We start from the raw sequence: 16,509 nt of genomic DNA, 5'->3' as shown, positions 1-16,509 counted from the left end.
ATGAATGACGAGCCCCTGTCGCTGTGGATGTAATTGGGGAAGCCAAATATGGCGAACAGGTCGTTGAGGCACCTGATGACTGTGGCGCTGGTCATGTCCGGGCAGGGGATGGCGAAGGGGAAACGGGAGTACTCGTCAATAATATTGAGGAAGTACGTGTTGCAGTCAGAGGAGGGAAGGGGCCCCTTGAAATCGACGCTGAGACGTTCAAAGGGGCGGGTGGCTTTAATCAGGTGTGCCCTGTCTGGCCTATAAAAATGCGGTTTGCATTCGGCGCAGACCTGGCAGTTCCTGGTCATGGTCCTGACCTCCTCGATGGAGTAAGGCAGGTTGCGAGCTTTAATAAAGTGGAAGAACCTGGTGACCCCCGGGTGGCAGAGATCATTGTGGAGGGTCCGTAGCCTATCGACTTGTGCGTTGGCACATGTCCCACGGGATAGGGCGTCTGGGGGCTCATTAAGTTTCCCGGGCCGGTATAAGATATCGTAGTTGTAGGTGGATAACTCGATCCTCCACCGCAATATCTTATTTTTGATTTTCCCCCTTTGTCTGTTGTTAAACATAAATGCTACTGACCGTTGGTCAGTGAGCAGGGTGAAACGTTTACCGGCCAGGTAATGCCTCCAGTGCCGTACAGCCTCCACTATCGCCTGGGCCTCCTCGACTGAGGAGTGTCGAATTTCGGGGCCCTGGAGGGTCCGTGAAAAGAAGGCCACGGGTCTCCCCGCCTGGTTAAGGGTTGCGGCTAGGGCGAAGTCGGATGCATCGCTCTCCACTTGGAAAGGGATGGACTCATCCACTGCGTGCATTGTGGCCTTCGCAATGTCCTCTTTTATGAGGGTGAAGGCCGCACGGGCCTCTGCCGTCAGGGGGAAGGAGGTTGACTTGATGAGGGGCCGGGCTTTGTCCGCATAGTTGGGCACCCACTGGGCGTAGTAAGAGAAGAACCCTAGGCATCTCTTCAGGGCTTTTAGGCAGTGGTGGGGGGGGGTTAGTTCCAGGAGGGGGTGCATTCGGTCGGGGTCGGGGCCGATGACTCCGTTTTCCACCACGCAGCCAAGAATAGCGGGGCGCGCGGAACATACATTTTTCTCTGTTGTATGTCAGATTCAGCCGTTGGGCCGTACGGAGGAATTTTTGTAGGTTGGCGTCGTGGTCCTGCCGGTCATGGCCGCAGATGGTGACGTTGTTTAGATAGGGGAAGGTGGCCTGCAGCGCGTTCTGGTCAACCATCCGGTCCATCTCCCTTTGGAAGACCGAGACCCCGTTGGTGACGCCGAAGGGGACTCGGAGGAAGTGGTAGAGGCGACCGTGTACTGGCGGTCCTCAGGCCTGATGGGGAGCTGGTGGTATGCCGACTTCAGATCAATCGTCGAGAATACCCGATATTGTGCTATCTGGTTGACCATGTCAGATATGCGGGGAAGTGGGTATGCGTCTAATTGCGTGTATCGATTGATCGTCTGGCTGTAATCAATAACCAGGCGCTGTTTTTCGACGGTCTTTACTACCACCACTTGGGCTCGCCATGGGCTGGTGCTGCCCTCGATAATCCCTTCCCTCAGGAGTCTTTCTACTTCTGATTTAATAAAGCTCCTATCCCCGGCACTGTACCGCCTGCTTTTAGTAGCAATTGGCTTGCAGTCTTTGGCGAGGTTAGCGAACAACGGGGGGGGTTTGACCTTCAGGGTGGACAGGCTGCATACTTTGCGCGGCGCCGTGTTTAAATTCTGCCGGCTGCAGACTGTAAGTGGGGGCAGGGGCCCGCCATATGCCATCGTGACGCTCTCCAGATGGCACTGGAAGTCTAATCCTAGCAGTACGGGAGCGCAGAGCTGTGGCAGGACGAGGAATTTAAACTCTCTGTACTCCACGCCGTTCACTGTCAGAGTCGCTACACAGTAGCCGCCGGCGTCCGCCGTATGGGACTTTGAGGCCATAAAGACCTGGTGGCGTGTGTGCATAACCGATAGGGAGTAGCGTCGCACCGTGTCGGGGTGGATGAAGCTCTCCGTGCTTCCGCAGTCGAAAAGGCAGTTTGTGGCATGGCCATTTACCTTTACGTTCATCATGGACCTGGCTAGTTGATGGGGCCTAGATTGGTCCAGGGTGATGGAGGCCATCGTCGAGGTCGGTGGGTCGCTGTAGTATACGCCCGCGCCGGGGGCCTGGTCCCGGAATGGTGTCCAAGATGGCGACTCCCCCTCGGCTGGTGGTGCCCAAAATGGCGGCCCGCACGGCTCACACGTGGTTGGTGGGGTCCAAAATGGCGGCCTGTACGGTTCACACGCGGCGCTGCTGGAATTGGGGGTCGATTTTGCCCTGCACACTCTCGCATAGTGGCCTTTCTTGCCGCATTTGGAGCAGGTCGCGTCCTTTGCTGGGCATTGCTGTCCTGGCCTGGCCGCAGAAGTAGCATTTCTGGCCTCTGGTCATTGCAGCTGTAGTTGGGCTGCTGGCGGCTTGTGGCCTTACCGGGTCCCAAGATGGCTGCTCCCGTGGCATCCACGTGGCCATCCGGTCAGGGGGGTAGGCGTCCATGTTCTGGAGGGCCACGTCTAGCGAGTTAGCGAGGGCCACCGTCTTCTGCAGGTCGAGCCCCCTCTGTTCCAGCAGCCTCTGCCGAGTATAGTTGAACCTGATGCCGGCTACGTAGGCGTCTCGGATCAGGTCTTCCGTGCATTCCTTGGCCGTCACCGCTTTGCCATTACAGTCCCGGCCGAGGACTCTCAGTGCCAGTAAATATTCGGCGCCCGATTCCCCGGGGCGCTGTTTTCGGGTAGCCAGGAGGTGTCTGGCGTAGACCTCGTTAACAGGCCTCACGTATTGTTCCTTTAGCGTCACGATGGCGGCCGCGTAAGTAGTGGCGTCTCGGATGATCGAGTAGACTCGGTGGCTCACCCATGAGTTCAAGACAAGCCGTTTCGCGTCATCTGTAGTGACGGTAGTGCTGGAGGCCTCCAGGAAGGCTTCGAAACAGTTCAGCCAGTGTTCAAAGTTATTGGCTGCATCTGCTGCTTGAGGATCCAGGTCCAAACGTTCCGGCTTCAAGATTTGCTCCATGTCGAAAATTAGTCAATAAAATTGATGCGCTATGAACAACACCAAAGACTACGAGATGGACTTATATGAAGTAGGCTTTTATTGACTAAGAACTGGAGCATGCCTCTGCTAGTGAATCCATCCTAAGAGCTCCCGGGGGAAGGGTGGTGAGTCACCTTTATACCCGGGCTTAGGGGTGGAGACATGCCCGGACTTGTACGGAGTTAACAGTGGTTTACCACACAGACATGTACAGGGTTAACAGTGGTTTACCACAAGGGGCATGGGCCCCACCGGCTGAGGGGCATGGGCCCCACCAGCCGAGGGACATGGGTCCCTCGCTGATCAGTCATTGAAGATGGAAACAATAGAAGTAAAGCCAGAGCCATAACGGGATATTGCAGTGTAATTGGGGCTGGGAATGAAGCCGGTCCGCCCCAGTCTGTGTCAAAGCCCACATCTAGCCCCTACTGCATTTATAGTGCCTATACTCTGTGGCAGTCTTTACCCGCTAGCTTATATGTGGCTCCCTGTGCAATCTCCACTTTCTTGCATTATTATTGCTGCTTTAAAGCAGATCGTGCACTGCTCATAAGACACGGTGTAGATACAGCCCTTTGTGATGTGCATTTTGGGAACTATAGATGGCTGCTACACGAGTCTTGAATTTTAAGATTAGTTGTTAAATTAGCATTACCAAAACAGGAAACGCACAGTGGTGATTGCTTAACTGGTTGAGTAATGGGGGGGTTATATATAAAGCATACACTTACTGTATTTATGTGTCTTTCACACTGGTGAGGGAAGGGTACTACCTTTACCTCCTCTATCTTTGCTGCTATGAGCTCGCCTTAAAAGATGGTCTTCTGCCCTGATAGGTAAAGGCGTCTCCTTCTCTCTGCCATTTAGTTGTAACTCCCTTAATGCTGGCAGACTGCTGCGGCACTGTTGACCATTTGATATTTATTTTCTAAAATTCGGGGAGCGAGAAAATCATCGGCTTGTAGTGAAACTGAGAACTGTGTACAATCACACTGCATACAATCACACTGCATAAGCTTACTCTCTCCCAGCCAAGAGAACTAAACCAGGCAGCCCAACGGAGGTTCCATGTCACAGATGGACACTTCTAACTCCTGAAATAAAAGCAGAAATTGCTGCAAACACTCAGCCGGTCAGGCAGCATCGTCAGAGAGAGAAACAGAGTTGGCGTTTCCGGTCAATGACCCTTCGTCAGAACTGAAACTGAACCCCACGGAACTGATTTCTTCCTCTTCCCTCCGACCTGAAACGTTAACTCTGTTTCTCTCTCCACAGATGCTGTCTGACCTGCAGAGTATTTCCAGCATGTTTTTTATTTCCGATTTCCAGCATCCGCAGTATTTAGCATCGGCAGAGAGAGAAACGGAGTTATGTCTAACTCCTGATTGGTTTCTGAATTGTTGCTTTAAGGACCATACAATTTTCTAGACTGGCGAATGATTTTAAAATCTAACTCATAACTTCTCGCCCTTTACTGGAAGCAGACGGTGAATCCTGCCCTTGGGCCCTTCCACTCTACCTATCTTTAAATCTGCAGCAGTTCTAAATAACCAGACGGAATCAAGAATATTGCAGCTGGTGAGGAGATTTGGTAGATCCGATGCCCCAATCTGTCGCTCCCGTCCATGCACTCATTTTGTAACTCTCTGTGCATTTGATAGTCAGTGTAGAAAAGAGTTAGCCTGCAGCGTTCTAGAATAACGATTCTTCGATTATCATTACTTTCTTTGAGACACCTTTCCGTAAATTGCAGTGCCGTCAGGTCAGATGTAGCCAAGTTGTAGAGAGTGCTGACCATTTGTGGCCACATGGCGAGGCTGGCTGGACACCTGCCATCACACCGCCTGTGGGAGTGGGCAACAGCGCCTGTCTGGTGGCACATTGCGAGCAGCGTTTCTTCCACCCAAACCGCCTGCGCTTTCCAACGGCGACGTCATTGCAGTTCCAGGGTGGTCACTTGGCCGAACTAGTCAGTCAATCGGCTCCAAACCGTATAAATTACTTTCCCGGGGCAGAATCTTACTCTCTTTAGAAAGTCACTGGTAAAATTCTAGTAGGGATGGCAGTAGGAATCGGGATTTAATTGCATCCACCTTCAGCTCCTGCTTCACGTGATCTGAGAAAGTCCAACGCTGAGGGGGCCGCCCCAACCCCCTTACGATAACCGTGGAGGTCCCCCGGGCAGCAGCAGCAGCGAATGTTGTGCTGTCCTCGCACTGTCCCCATCAGTCTCACCCCCACCAGAAGCAGATGGTGACCAGTTTTGTGCAATCCATGTGACATAATTGTGTACAACGAACTGTTCTACATGATTTCGCCACCAATTGAACACTCCTAATGTATCATTCAACCAGTATAGTGCGGAGCCTGTGTGTTTATGTATATATTTATGTTTGCATGGATACGGGTGATAATGTACCTGTTTATGTATGTGTATACGTGAGTATCTATGTATCTATATTTATTTCTGTGTGTTTATACGTATGTGTGATGTGCGCGTGATTCTGTCCCTTTCTGAGTGTGTGTTTAATTTCTGTGTATTTCTGTGTCTGTTTATGTATGTGTGTATATTTGTATAGAAATCTGAAGGATTTCCTACAGAAATCGGAAGGATTGCGTGTCCCCCCCACAACAAAAACACTTGATAATTACATTAGGTTACATGTTCAAATCAGTACTTCCGCTGTCTTCGTTGCTCCAGTCGCCTTTCTGTGCGGTCATCTGCTCCGCCTGTACATTTGGCGTTCTGAGGCGATGCTAACAAAAACCTTACTGTGTTGTGAGCAGGAAGTGACTCCATTTGAGAAGCAAACAGACATTCTGATGTCTACTTTCAACCCGCGTGTATTTAAATGTTGCTGTAAATTGACTACATTTTGTAGCGCTAGTTCTGTTGTGGAGCAGTTGTATTGAGAGGAGACCAGGGCTCCTCTATATCCTTGGACTGGCTCCCAAATATAATTAACCCAATTGGCAGACTTTCCAGGTATTTGACAAGGAATCCAGCACAGTTCAGCTGAAGACCGTCAGAAACAAGCGACCATCTCCCAATGAATGATTCCATATTTTCACTTCGTATTGGGGGGGTGGCTAAACGCTGTCATGGAAACGATTGATTAATTTATTATATTGCCATTCTGGCTTCACTCGGCAATGTCTCAATCAACCATTTCCAGCTGTTTCTTGTTCCACTGCCCCAAGCGCTCTGCTCTCGTAGTTCGACCATCAGCTTCGCATAGCACATTGGTCGTACCTATATTGAACCAATTGTTGGATCCCCATATAGACTAGTGTGGACCTTCTATCAGAGTGTTTTGTCTGAAGGAGACTAATGCTGTATACACATAAGCATCCAGCTGTTGTAGGTGGGAAGATGGAATATCGATGGCTAAATGAGAACCAGTTGACGGGTAATTGAGTGGATGGGGGAGGGAGTGAAAGAGCTGGTGACTGGCTGGGCTGGAGTTGGAGGGCTCTTTTCATTACAGCAGAGCAGAGGAGAAGGGATGATTTGATCGAGGTATTTACAATTATGAAATGATAGGATAGAGTAGATAGCAACAGTGATTTGAGAGGCCCAGAACAAGGGGACATAAAATATTTAGGACAGAGCAGGAGAACCCTGTTTTATGCACAGAGGGTTGTGAGACTGTGGATTGCACGACTGGAGTTAAAGATTGAAGCAGAGAGCATGTCAACATTTCAGAATAGATTAGACATGAGAGGGAGGGAGGATAAAGGAATGTGGGACCAGGACGGGCACATGGGACTGGACGACTGTTGGTGTGGGGGATAAACTCTTCACATGGACTGGTTGCACCGTACGGCCTGTTTCCATGTTGTAGATCTGAGTCATTTTAAGTGTTTGTTGCATGTGTGGAAACAGATGTGAGGGAGTTGAGGTTTGGAGAGTGCGGCTGTTTCGCACAGATTTAAAAGCAGGTTGTTCATTCACCATCAGGTTTCCAGCCAGCTTGTGTTTCAAGATGTTTCCAACTGACACGGAAATAAACTGCCAACCGCATGCTGCTGAATGGTGAATTACTATTGGTGCACAGGCACCTAGCCAGAAGGCAGAACCTCTGCAAGACTTGATGTATGTTGCGCCAGATAGCAGTAAGAGGTGTCTAAGAATGGAGAAAATCTTACAGCCCCCAGCTCCCCAAACCCGGGATGGTGTATTGTGACACGTGGATACCTGGTCATCACCGAGCAGGTTGGAAACAAGTGAGTGGGGACCTCGCCGACTTTCCGCTAGCCCACAATGGCGCACCGCGACCCGGGTGGAGATCATGGCTGATCCTCCTACCCTGGGCTCTCTCGCTAAGTGGATAATTTGGGTGTCCTTGCTTGGACTCTGGTGTGCCAACTCGGTGGAAGCTTCTTTCTGCCAACATTTGGCTCGGCCTGTGTTAGGTGGCTTGGACACAGTGAGTCTTGCAGTACTGGGGGAACATGAGCGGATATAGGTTGCCTAAGACAGATTGAGACCCAAGTGAGAAGTGCCTCTGGTTGTAGTCTGCATCAACCTGCCATCGGCCCAGGGCACTGCTGAGCCAGGAGACAGCGAGTCCCATTGCAGGCAGTCCATATATTTGGATGGGGGGATGGGGAGGGATGGCAAGTTTTCCGGTAGGATTATTTGCGAGAAGTTTTTATGTTGACTCCTGCTCTAACCTGGATTGTCGCGGCTTTGTTTAATTGTGAATTCAACACCCCCAGTAATACAGACATTGGTTTATTTGAGGTATACCTGTAATTAATCTTTCCCCTTTTTGTGCTTTCAGGACTTGGAGCCACTGCCCAGCCCCCTAAGTTCAGAGGACTGTCTCTCCTTGCACCTCTCAACATCAAGAGGCATCCCGCCAGCGTTCAGGACCGTGTTGAGCGGAGGGTCTCCCATTCCAGTTTCTATTTTGTGCAAAGCCCCCAACCAACAATCAGCACCCACTCGAGAGCCTCCCAGGAGGCTGGATCCAGAGGAACTATGAACCAAAACCAGCTGGGTCCTGTGCCCCAGACGGCACTTACCCCCAAGCCATCTGGTGGAGGTCAGGCCAGCAGCGGTGAGCAAGTTCACTCCAACATCGCCTCTCCTGCAAGTGGCTCGGCCGCCAGCCCTTCCCCAGCCGCTCGTTCAGGGATGGCGCAGAGCGTGTCCAGCCCTGGGACCTACATCCAGATTCCTGTCAACGCTGAGGTTCGCTGTATCTCCACGTTCGCCTTGCCCGTGGCAGTCCAGGAGAAGATTTTCGGAGGAACCCACAACCTGCCCAAGGGTGGAGATGGTACCAAACCCTCCACAGCCATTTTAATCTGCCCGGTGAACCCAGTAAAGGTGACCGAGGCCAAGCGCCTCCTGCCTTTGGTGCCCAAACCATCGTCGCTGATTCGCGGGGCTAAAGGTGTGACTGATCCGGTTCAGGAGACACCCACCGCCTCACCAGCGGCCAAAGTGCCGAGCAAAGAGCCTTCCTCACGGAGACAAGACACCAAAATGAACGGGGCAGGAAAAGAAGCTCCTGTTGCCCCAACACCAGTTTCTGTAAAATTTTGCAACAACCTGGCCTCTCAGGTGCTGAAGATGTTCGTGAAGCAGCAGGCAAAGGGGGCCAGCATGGACAGTTTGATGAAGGCTTACGCCAGCAAGCCATTGGATACCAAGGCTGGGAATTCATTCAAAGAAAACGCGCTGCTCCTCTACAATGGGCAACTGTACTTCTTAGCCCAAAAAGGCATTGAGATTCCCACCGGTGCAGACAAAGGGAGGCTGCCTCTAAGGGAATCGGGACCACGTGAGCCGAAGGGGGTTCTTGGCGAGCCAGGATCTGTTGAGCGGAGCCAGTCTCTTGGCGAACCAGGGCAGGTTGAGTTGAGCCGGTCTCTTGGCGAGCCAGGGCCTGTTGAGCCGAGCCAGTCTCTTGGCGAGCCAGGACGGGTTGAGCCGAGCCCGTCTCTTGGCGAGCCAGGACGGGTTGAGCCGAGCCGGTCTCTTGGCGAGCCAGGGCCTGTTGAGCCGAGCCGGTCTCTTGGCGAGCCAGGGCCTGTTGAGCCGAGCCAGTCTCTTGGCGAACCAGGGCAGGTTGAGCTGAGCCGGTCTCTTGGCGAGCCAGGGCCTGTTGAGCCGAGCCAGTCTCTTGGCGAGCCAGGACGGGTTGAGCCGAGCCGGTCTCTTGGCGAGCCAGGACGGGTTGAGCCGAGCCCGTCTCTTGGCGAGCCAGGGCGGGTTGAGCCGAGCCGGTCTCTTGGCAAGCCAGGGCCTGTTGAGCCGAGCCGGTCTCTTGGCGAGCCAGGACAGGTTGAGCCGAACCGGTCCCTTGGTGAGCCAGGACGGGCTGAACAGAGGATCGAGACCAGTCAAACCTCGCTCAGCACTACAACTACAAGACAGGATGCCGGTTCACTTGAAATGAGCAATGAACTTGACACGAAAGGAAAGGAACGTGACATAAAGAGAGACGACTGGTTAAATAATCCTAGTGGGATGGGTATTGGTGCCCGTGACACGAGTTGGCATCCAGTTGAGAATGGATTGGATCTGGCACAACAGGTGAACAGCTTTGAAAACTAGTATCTAACATGCATGCATTTGCACAAATGGGTTCCATGCAACCATCCAGCTAATGATCATAATTATGAACGGTTTGTTATAATGGGAGCCCATTTTCTTACTGGGCAGTGCACTTGTTGATCAATCCCTAGTTGCTGTCTGTTTAATAATGTATGTAGTAAGAACCTTGGACATACAACCATTCTTCTCCATGGGACAGTGTGCTCTAACCTAATTCACAAGGAGAGTAGCTAGCTAAATCTTGAAGTGTATCTTTTTTATGTGGTGAAGTACTGCTGCCCCCTCCCCAGAACCTACAATTTCATCCCTGGGTCAGTCTGCATTTGGCCCTCTGATCCACTCTTGGTAATGGCTTACTTCTGCTCCCAATGGTGAGTCACAATGGGGAACTACAGACCAGTTAGCCTGACCTCAGCAGTAGGGAAAATGCTAGAATCTATCATTAAGGACGTGGTAACAGGGCAGTTAGAAAATAATAATAGGATTGGGCAGAGTCAACACGGATTTATGAAAGGGAAATTGTGTTTGACGAATCTGTTAGAGTTTTTTGAGGTTGTAACTAGCAGAATAGATAAAGGGGAACCAGTGGATGTGGTGTATTTGGATTTTCAGAAGGCATTCGATAAGGTGCCACACGAGGTTATTAAACAAAATTAGGGCTCATAGGATTGGGGGTAATATACTAGCATGGAGTGAGGATTGGTTAACGGACAGAAAACAAAGAGTAGGAATAAACGGGTCATTTTGGGGTTGGCAGGCTGTAACTAGTGGGGTACCACAAGGATCAGTGCTTGGGCCTCAGCTATTCACAATCTACATCAATGATTTGGACGAGGGGACCAAATGTAATATATCCAAGTTTGCTGATGATACAAAGCTGGGTGGGAATGTAAGTTGTGAGGAGGACGCAAGGAGGCTTCAAGGGGATATAGACAGGCAAGAACATGGCAAATGGAATATAATGTGGAGAAATGTGAAGTTATCCACTTTGGTAGGAAAAATAGAAAACCAGTGTATTTTTTAAATGGTAAGAGATTGGGAAATGTTGGTGTTCAGAGGGACCTGGGTGTCCGTGTACACAAATCACTGAAAGTTAACATGCAGGTACAGCAAGCAATTAGGAAAACAAATGGTATGTTGGCCCTTATTACAAGAGGATTTGAGTATAAGAGTAAAGACGTCTTACTGCAATTATATCGGGCCCTGGTGAGACCACACCTGGAGTATTGTGTACAGTTTTGGTCTCCTTACCTAAGGAAGGATATACTTGCCATAGAGGGAGTGCAACGAAGGTTCACCAGACTGGTTCCTGGGATGGGGGGGATTGTCCTATGAGGAGAGATTGAGTAGACTGGGCCTGTATTCCCTAGAGTTTAGAAGAATGAGAGGTGATCTCATTGAAACATACAACATTCTTACAGGGCTTGACAGGGTCGATGCAGGGAGGATGTTTCCCCTGGCTGGGGAGTCTCGAATCAGGGGTCATAGCCTCATAATAGGGAGTCGGCCATTTAGGACTGAGATGAGGAATTTCTTCACTCAGAGGGTGGTGAATCTTTGGAATTCTCTGCCCCAGAGGGCTGTGGAGGCTCAGTCGTTGAGTATATTCAAGACAGAGATCAATAGATTTTTGACTACTAAGGGAATCAAGGGATATGGGGATAGTGCAGGAACGTGGAGATGAGGTAGAAGATCAGCCATGATCTTATTGAATGGCGGAGCAGGCTCGAAGGGCCAAATGGCCGACTGCTCCAATTTCTTATGTTCTTATGTCACTGCAGCTAACCCAGGGTGGTGGGACTGGTTGAATTAAGGTCTGAGTTCCCCAATTCCTTTAAAACATACTTAAAATGTCTGTTTTGCAGGAGACATGAGAAAGTGATGGGAGTATAAAAAAAATAGGAATTCACTTTCTGGGGTGGGTTGACTGGTAGCACAAGGTAACTCGAGCTGCATTAAATGAGAATTGGGTGCTCTCTGACTTGTAATAAGACTTCTGATTTCAGCAGTACCTTGTGTGTTTTAGCACTTGGTGCTGAAGTAGTGATTGGCATAAAGCCAAACTGAACTAGTGCTTCACTGCTTTACTCCCACATGGCATGTGGGAAAAACATCACAAGGACAGTATCATTTTTTGAAAATGTTCTTTTGCACGGGCAGAAGCCAGGGTTTCACATTAATGGACTTGGAGTGCCACCTGCTGGAAGATTCAGTCTCAGTTTGAAATGATCTGTGGATTTGAAGGCAGTGTTTTCAAAGAGCTTGCCCTATCTGTCAGAAGGCTCGCAGATTGATCAGTGGTACATCGGCTGATGCGATATTGAAATGGCCAAGCCCAGTGTGGAGGTGATGTGGAGGCTCTCTGTGCATTTTCATCAATTCGTTGCTGACTCCATATCACCTCAATCGATAAAGTGCCTCCAAGAAGTCTGCTTTCCTCTTCATTACCAAATAGCACTTCCCACTCTCCCCACCCACCCCCCCCCCCCCGAGTCATTCTTGACTCACAAGTTTAGCATTGGCGCAAAGTGCTTTTGGCATTGCACTGACACTTTTGTGGTGTAAATCCAGTGTTGAGGCATGAAGTAAAGTGAGGCCCCTTCCTCCAGGGAGTTTTTGTGCAGTGCCAGATGTAGCCTTGACTCTGAATTCAGGGAACAAAGGGATATGGGGATAGGCAGGAATTCAGAATTCTGAATTCAGGCTGCATTTACATTATAACATGGCGTATTAATGCATATGAAGAATATTAGGGAAAAAAATCAAGGATAAGAGGAGGCTGTTGGCCCATGAATGCCGATCACTCTAATACTCCTAACTGTCCACACTCCCATCTAATTGCATGTTGAATGCCCCTAATATCTTTGACTGCTTCATAGGAACAGGAGTAGGCCATTCAGCCCCTCGAGCCTGTCCTGCCATTCAATGAGATCATGACTGATCTGTAACCTACATTCATTTACCAGCCTTAGCTCCATATCTCTTAATACCCTTGGCTAGCAAAAATCTATCGATCTTGGATTTAAAATTATTAATTGAGCTAGCATCTACTGCTTTTTATGGGAGAGTGTTCCACACTTCTACCACCCTTTGCATGAAGATGTGTTTCCTAACTTCTCTCCTGAATGGCCTGGCTCTCATTTTAAGATTATGTCCCCTTGTCCTATGCTCCCCCACCAGCGGAAAAAGTTTCTCTCTACCCTTTCAATTATTTTCAAAATCCTAAAAACCTCAATCAAATCACCCCTTAATGTTCCATATTCCAGGGAACACAGGTCTAGTTTATACGATCTCTCCTCATAATCTAACCCTTGGAGCCCTGGTAACATTCTGGTGAATCTGCGCTGCACTCCTTCCAAGGCCAGTATATGCTTTCTAAGGTGCAGTACCCAGAACTGTACACCGTGCTCCAGATGTGGTCTAACCAGGGCTTTGTATAGCTGCAGCAAAACTTCCTCCCCTTTATATTCTAGCCCTCTCGTGATAAAGACTAAGGCCTAGAAATTCATTAAGGCGCTGCCAGCTTTGCGGCCAGTTACCGCCTAAAGAGGGCTTCTGCGCCAAAAATGAGTTTGCGCTGATATTCAGCGCAGCGGTATTGGCGGCGGTAGCCGTTAGCGCTGCGCCGGCACCGATGACGTCATCGGTGTGCGCAGTGCCCCGGTTCCGCCCCGAAACCGGCCCGATCCCCATATTTAGTAGCGGCCGCCTCCTCCAAAGCGGCCGCAAACAGCGACCAGAAAACGGGGCCGTGCTGTAGCCTTAGTGGGGCGCTTTAAAGGGGAAGGTGCGGCCGGCCGCTTTTTCGGCGGCCGCCTGCCCGCACCTCCTTCCCCGGCCTCCTCCACCGCCCCCCCCCCCCCCCCGCGGCATTGCCGGCTGCTTTCCGCGAACCCGGCACTTCTCCGTGGTGCCGGGCTCATTTGCCGGCACTCTCCAGTGGCGATCTCCCCGTTGCAGGCAGCTCCCCCTTAAGAGAAGGAGGAGGCCTGCAGTACTGCAGCCTGCCGCTCCGCAGCGGCGCCAAGAGCGCTGAAATTCAGTGTCAGCGCCCCAAGCGGAGGCGGGCACACCCTGGTATAGCACCCGGTTCTGAATTGGGGTGCAAACACTGAATATCTGACGATCGCTAATGGCTCCCCGCCCAGCGCTAACTTTTGGGCACGAGCGAGCTGGCCGCCCCAAAGTGAATTTCTAGGCCTAACATTCTTGATTATTTTTTGTTCCTGATCCACTACATTTAGTAATCTGTGTACATGGACCCCTAAATCTCTCTGGACCTCCACTGTTCCTAGCTTTTCACAATTTAAAAAATAAATAAATACTCGGGTCTGTCTTTTTTTGGACCAAAATAGATGACCTCACACCGATGTTGAGATCGATCTGCCACAGTTTTGCCCACTCACTTAATCTCTCAATGTCTCTTTATAATTTAATGCTCCCACCTACACTCCTCCAGCCCTCTGTTCCTGCACACACCCCTTGATCCTCCGCTGCTCCAACACCAGCCTATTTCTTCATTCCACTCCCCTATTGGTGGCCACTATTCACCACCTTGCATGTACCCTGAGAAACGCACTCCCTTGCCACCTCCCTCTCTGCTTCCTTCAGATATTCCTCTTTGACCATGCTTTTGGCTTCTTCTGTTCCTCTCTCCATTTCCCCATAACTCTTTCCCCCCCCCCCCCACCCTGTGAAAAATAGAGTTCTTTAATAGTCACTGCCCTGTAATGTGGCCTGACATGTCTGTATAGAATGAGAGGTACACAAATATAAGTTGATGCCATTCTCTTATCAATGTGGATTTCCTATGACTTGTAGGCATGTTCGTTCAAGACTGGGGCTAAGCAGCATTCTGCAATATAGAGTGGTACTTTCCAACTGAAAAGTAGTTAAACTGGTTTCACAAAGGGCTTAAGAAAATACGAAAATTTTAGTTTTGTCTTTACATTAATTTTAATCAGTTATTTTATTGGTGGGATAAAATTACTTTCACTTTGAATGTATCTGATATTTAAGATTTTTTCCTCTTTTCCCCCCTCACCATTTTTAATATAAAGTGCTCACTACAATTGGGTTAGATTTTCCACTCATTGACTCAATGTGTGGACAATCCAGCACAACTTCCATTCAACACATTGCCATTTCCAGTACAGGCCCTGTGATTGATTGAATAATCTGTGCTTGTTCTTTCAAACCCTATAGTGCAGTCTCTAAACAAAATGGCAGGTGAGGGTGTTACTGATGGTAGGAGTTCCTGAGTGAGGAGGACATTTTGGAAAATTGAGACGGTGGGTTAGATTAGGTCATTGAGTGAATTGTGGAGGAATTTCCCAGAGTTTTTCCTGAAATTGTCTGCAGGTTTTTAGCTTTTTTTACCTCCCCAGAAAGTCCTGTTACTAGAGTTTGGGAGGTTGATGGACCTCAAAGTCCGTTTGTTGAGATAAATGTTGTTGAAAGTCTTGCTACTGTCCACAAACCTTACTTCTTGCATCATGCATTTTATAATAGCAAATCTATGTCACAAGGAAATCCCTATCTAAATATTTAAAACATTCCACCATCACACATTCAGTTGAGTCAGTCAAAATATTTTTTGGGAATAATTTTTATCTACTGTTCTTTTTCTCAGTAATTGAAATTTCTTATGTTCAAAATCAGGTTCTAAACAAAATGTTTAAAAATCCATATTTTACAATGACATGATTTAAATTAATGTTCTTTTTGTCTTTTCAATGCCTTCACCTCAGTCATAGAGTCATAGAGTAATACAGCACGGATAGAGGCCCTTCGGCCCATCGTGTCCGCGCCGGCCATCAAGCCCTGTCTAATCTAATCCCATATTCCAGCATTTGGTCCGTAGCCTTGTATGCTATGGCATTTCAAGTGCTCATCCAAATGCTTCTTAAATGTTGTGAGGGTTCCTGCCTCCACAACCCTTTCAGGCAGTGAGTTCCAGACTCCAACCACCCTCTGGGTGAAAAAGTTCTTTCTCAAATCCCCTCTAAACCTCCCGCCCTTTACCTTGAATCTATGCCCCCTAGTTATTGACCCCTCTACTAAGGGAAAAAGCTCCTCAGCATCCATCCTATCTATGCCCCTCATAATTTTGTACACCTCAATCATGTCCCCCCTCAGCCTCCTCTGCTCCAAGGAAAACAAACCCAATCTGCCCAGTCTCTCTTCATAGCTGAAGCGCTGCAGCCCTGGTAACATCCTGGTGAACCTCCTCTGCACCCTCTCTAACGCGATCACATCCTTCCTGTAGTGTGGCGACCAGAACTGCACACAGTATTCCAGCTGTGGCCTAACCAGTGTTTTATACAGCTCCATCATAACCTCCTTGCTCTTATATTCAATGCCTCGGCTAATGAAGGCAAGTATCCCATATGCCTTTTTTACCACCTTATCCACCTGTTCCGCCGCCTTCAGGGATCTGTGTACTTGCACACCCAGATCCCTCTGACCCTCCGTCTTGCCTAGGGTCTTTCCATTCATTGTGTATTCCCTTGCCTTGTTAGTCCCCCCAAAGTGCATCACCTCGCACTTTTCCGGGTTAAATTCCATTTGCCACTGTTCCGCCCATCTGACCAACCCATCTATATCGTCCTGCAGACTGAGGCTACCCTCCTCGCTATTTACCACCCTACCAATTTTTGTATCATCCGCGAACTTACTGATCATACCTTTTACATTCATATCCAAGTCATTAATGTAGACCACAAACAGCAAGGGACCCAGCACCGATCCCTGTGGTACCCCACTGGCCACAGGCTTCCAGTCACAAAAACAACCTTCGACCATCACCCTCTGCCTTCTGCCACTAAGCCAGTTTTGTATCCAATGTGCCAAGG

At 49.5% G+C, this 16,509-nt stretch overlaps 1 protein-coding gene across 2 annotated transcripts in view; it reads left to right on the top strand.

The window, feature by feature from the left end:
* LOC147105393 (uncharacterized) overlaps positions 1-16,509 on the top strand; it is a 44,544-nt gene that overhangs the window by 12,986 nt on the left and 15,049 nt on the right. For both annotated transcript variants that reach the window (XM_086011701.1, XM_086011700.1), the window contains exon 2: positions 7,872-9,634. In XM_086011701.1, the coding sequence (XP_085867827.1) occupies positions 8,072-9,634 (1,563 nt within the window). In that variant the 5' untranslated portion in view covers positions 7,872-8,071. The remainder of the gene's footprint in view (positions 1-7,871; positions 9,635-16,509) is intronic.

This window comes from Somniosus microcephalus, chromosome 18 (genome assembly GCF_052327205.1).
Source record: "Somniosus microcephalus isolate GS21.2 chromosome 18, FLI_Smic_1.0, whole genome shotgun sequence".
In the NCBI taxonomy this organism is placed as follows: domain Eukaryota; kingdom Metazoa; phylum Chordata; class Chondrichthyes; order Squaliformes; family Somniosidae; genus Somniosus; species Somniosus microcephalus.
This window is presented reverse-complemented; position numbering and strand designations above follow the sequence as displayed.